The sequence below is a fragment of the Melozone crissalis genome, unplaced genomic scaffold, assembly GCF_028551555.1.
Source record: "Melozone crissalis strain CALT ecotype California unplaced genomic scaffold, PUWL_Pcris_2 ptg000013l_1, whole genome shotgun sequence".
Lineage (NCBI taxonomy): Eukaryota > Metazoa > Chordata > Aves > Passeriformes > Passerellidae > Melozone > Melozone crissalis.
Window position 1 is genome coordinate 1,835,830 of NW_026535791.1, and position 2,593 is coordinate 1,838,422.

The 2,593-nt window shown below is 40.9% G+C and overlaps 1 protein-coding gene across 1 annotated transcript; it reads right to left on the bottom strand.

Annotated features, from left to right (window-relative positions):
- Positions 1 to 411: 411 nt before the first annotated feature.
- SLN (sarcolipin) lies at positions 412 to 2,132 on the bottom strand. Its single transcript, XM_054272135.1, has 2 exons — positions 2,049 to 2,132; positions 412 to 1,001 (listed from the first exon to the last, which is right to left on the bottom strand). The coding sequence occupies exon 2, from the start codon at positions 892 to 894 to the stop codon at positions 799 to 801; it is 96 nt and encodes a 31-aa protein (XP_054128110.1). The 5' UTR covers positions 895 to 1,001; positions 2,049 to 2,132; the 3' UTR covers positions 412 to 798.
- Positions 2,133 to 2,593: the final 461 nt, after the last annotated feature.

Here is a 2,593-nt window from a genome sequence, read left to right on the forward strand (position 1 = left end):
GCTTGGCCCAAAACAGAACTGTGGGAATCCCTGCCCGAAATCCAGCTTCAGAAAACGCGATTATTGACAATGTTCCAGTGGGACAAAGGCTCTCTTTGAAGTCTGTGTCCACAGGCACCAAGGGTGTAAGTCTCTCTGGACAGAAAATCACCCAGACAGGTCATATATGTGATTACATGTCTGCTATGCTGCAGGGTTTCCATCCTACAGCACTTTTTAAAAAATACAAATTGAAATGTAAGTAGGAGGAACAAGGAAACCACCCCACTTTCATCTCACACTGTACCACAGCTATTATTGGCTCAGGTCAGGAGAGGGATAAGGAATGCTCCAAAAAATGGTTTTACATGGTCTTTATTTAAACAAAATGTGCAAGTGGAAGCAGAGGTTTCACATTCCTTTTTTCTAAGCAAGTTTATGCCTTTTACATTGGATAATACAGGCTCTTACATTACACATTGCAGTTTTACACCCTCCAGAACCCAACATTGCTGCCAAACAAGCCAGCATGGTGGGCTGGGACTACAGCACACACAGAAACTACCACAGAGGAGACAGCCACATCAAGCTGTTCCTAAGTATCTTACACTTTACAGCTGGATCTCTGCAGACTGAAAGAATTACACCATCACAGACCCATTTCAAACATTAGCATAGGCAACAGATAGGAGAGAGTGAAAAAATAAAGGTTCAGAACATCTTCAATTGACTGAAAGCTAATTGAGGTGGCATGCTGTGGGTGCCACTGATGTGTGTGATGCACACAATGAAATCACCTCCAGGGTTTCTGAGAGTCTTTCAATCCTGGTAAGACTTCACAAGGAGCCACATGAGGATTACAGTAACCAGGACAACCATGAAGTTGAGGCAAATTTCTCGTGTGGAAAGTTCCATTTTTTGGGAATAATGAGGAGAGAGCAGAGGTCAGCAGGCAGAGCAAAGGGAAAACTCTGGTGAGTTGCTTGGATGTGTCCTTGAGCTAAACCTTCAGGTCACAGGCTCTTAAAAAAAAAAAAAAGAAAAAGAAAAATACGTAAAGGACAGATGCATGAAGGTGGCAGATTCCATAGAGTTTTTTATGTCAGTCTAAATAAATGTTGTTTCAGTGCCAGGAGTCAGTAAGCACTGGGGTGCTAAGAAGTAAAAGCCGTCTTTGGCAGCTTATCACCTTCTTTGATTTCCAGCAAGGACGTTCCCAGAGTCACCCCAAAATAGAGTACACAGGGGTGAGCAGTCTGTGTAAATCAATGCTGCTTTCTGCAAGTGTTCTCAAATAAATAATGCCCAAGACCCATTTCAACAAGTATACATCGTAAATAGACTACTGTTAGGAGTTTTTAAATTCCTATATTTGTAGGTGTATTGTTTTTAAAAAATTAAGTGCAAACTATTATTTCATAGAGAAAGATTAATAAATGTGAATTATTTGTTACTACTAAAAGTACAAGGAGAAACTAAGGTTAGACATTTTAATTTCTGAAGAACTTCACACATTTTGTGAGTCATTTCCACAGATGAAATAGTATTTTCTCAATAAACTTCTGCCTTTCCTGAAATTTCAAGGAAAAATTGAATTGAAAAATGCTAAAATTCTCATATTTCAAAAATCCCATTCGAGTTGTACTCATAAACTTTTTTGTTGGTTATTGCTTTTATTTACTTTATGACAGCAATTTTTGAATTTTATATGATTTTGGAGTTCATGCAGAGAAAAGAGAATACTTTATCAGAAATATCATTCACTAATCTCTGCATACCATGTAAATAAAATAAGAACCCTTAAACAAATGAAACATTAAGTCTAGACAAAGAATTTCAGCTACACAATCAGATTAGGCTGTAACATCTGTGGTGCAAACGAGAAGCCTTGGGACCATACCAGCATGAAGACAGAGAGTTTCAATTGAAGTTACTTTAGTTTGCAGATTAAATATTAAAAGCCTAGTGCATGCAGTTAACGAATTCCTACATTTTCAAGTTGTTTTGCCAGCCTTCTATGTCCTTGCACATGAGAAAATCTGACCTAATAAGTAAGCCAGTTCTTTTACCTTGAGGAGGTAAATGGAGCCCAGTGGTTCTGCCTCTGGACTTTGGGTCACTGCAGATAATCTTTCCCTCCAAGCTTCTGCCTATCTCCCACTCGGTCTGGGTGCTCTGTCCCTGTGTGGGAGCTAAAGTAGGCTGAGGGTGGAGACCAACAAGTGCATTGGCAATCCAGGTGCTGACATCACCCCCCCCCAAATATTTTTAGAGGGCTAAGCTGGGCTGCAAATTTGGTAAAGGCTGTTTATGCAGTGGGCTCTGTGGGTGGATTTGGTTCTTTTGCCACGGTGCTGTACTAACAGCAGAGCTGTGTGCATCTCTAGCGAGTCAATTGGATCTGATAGAGAATTTCATACAATCATAGAATGGTTTTGGTTGGAAGGAACCTTAAAAATTATCCACAACTCCCCTGCTCTGGACAGGGACACCTTCCACTAGACCAGGTTGCTCAGAGCCCCATCCAACCTGGCCTTGAACACTTCTGGGACCTGGGGCACCCACAGCTTCTCTGGGCAACCTGTGCCAGTGTTTCACCACCCTCACAATGAAG

Coding starts and splice junctions, on each gene's coding strand:
- SLN (XM_054272135.1), bottom strand. CDS start 894: ATGGAACTTTCCACACGAGAAATTTGCCTCAACTTCATGGTTGTCCTG.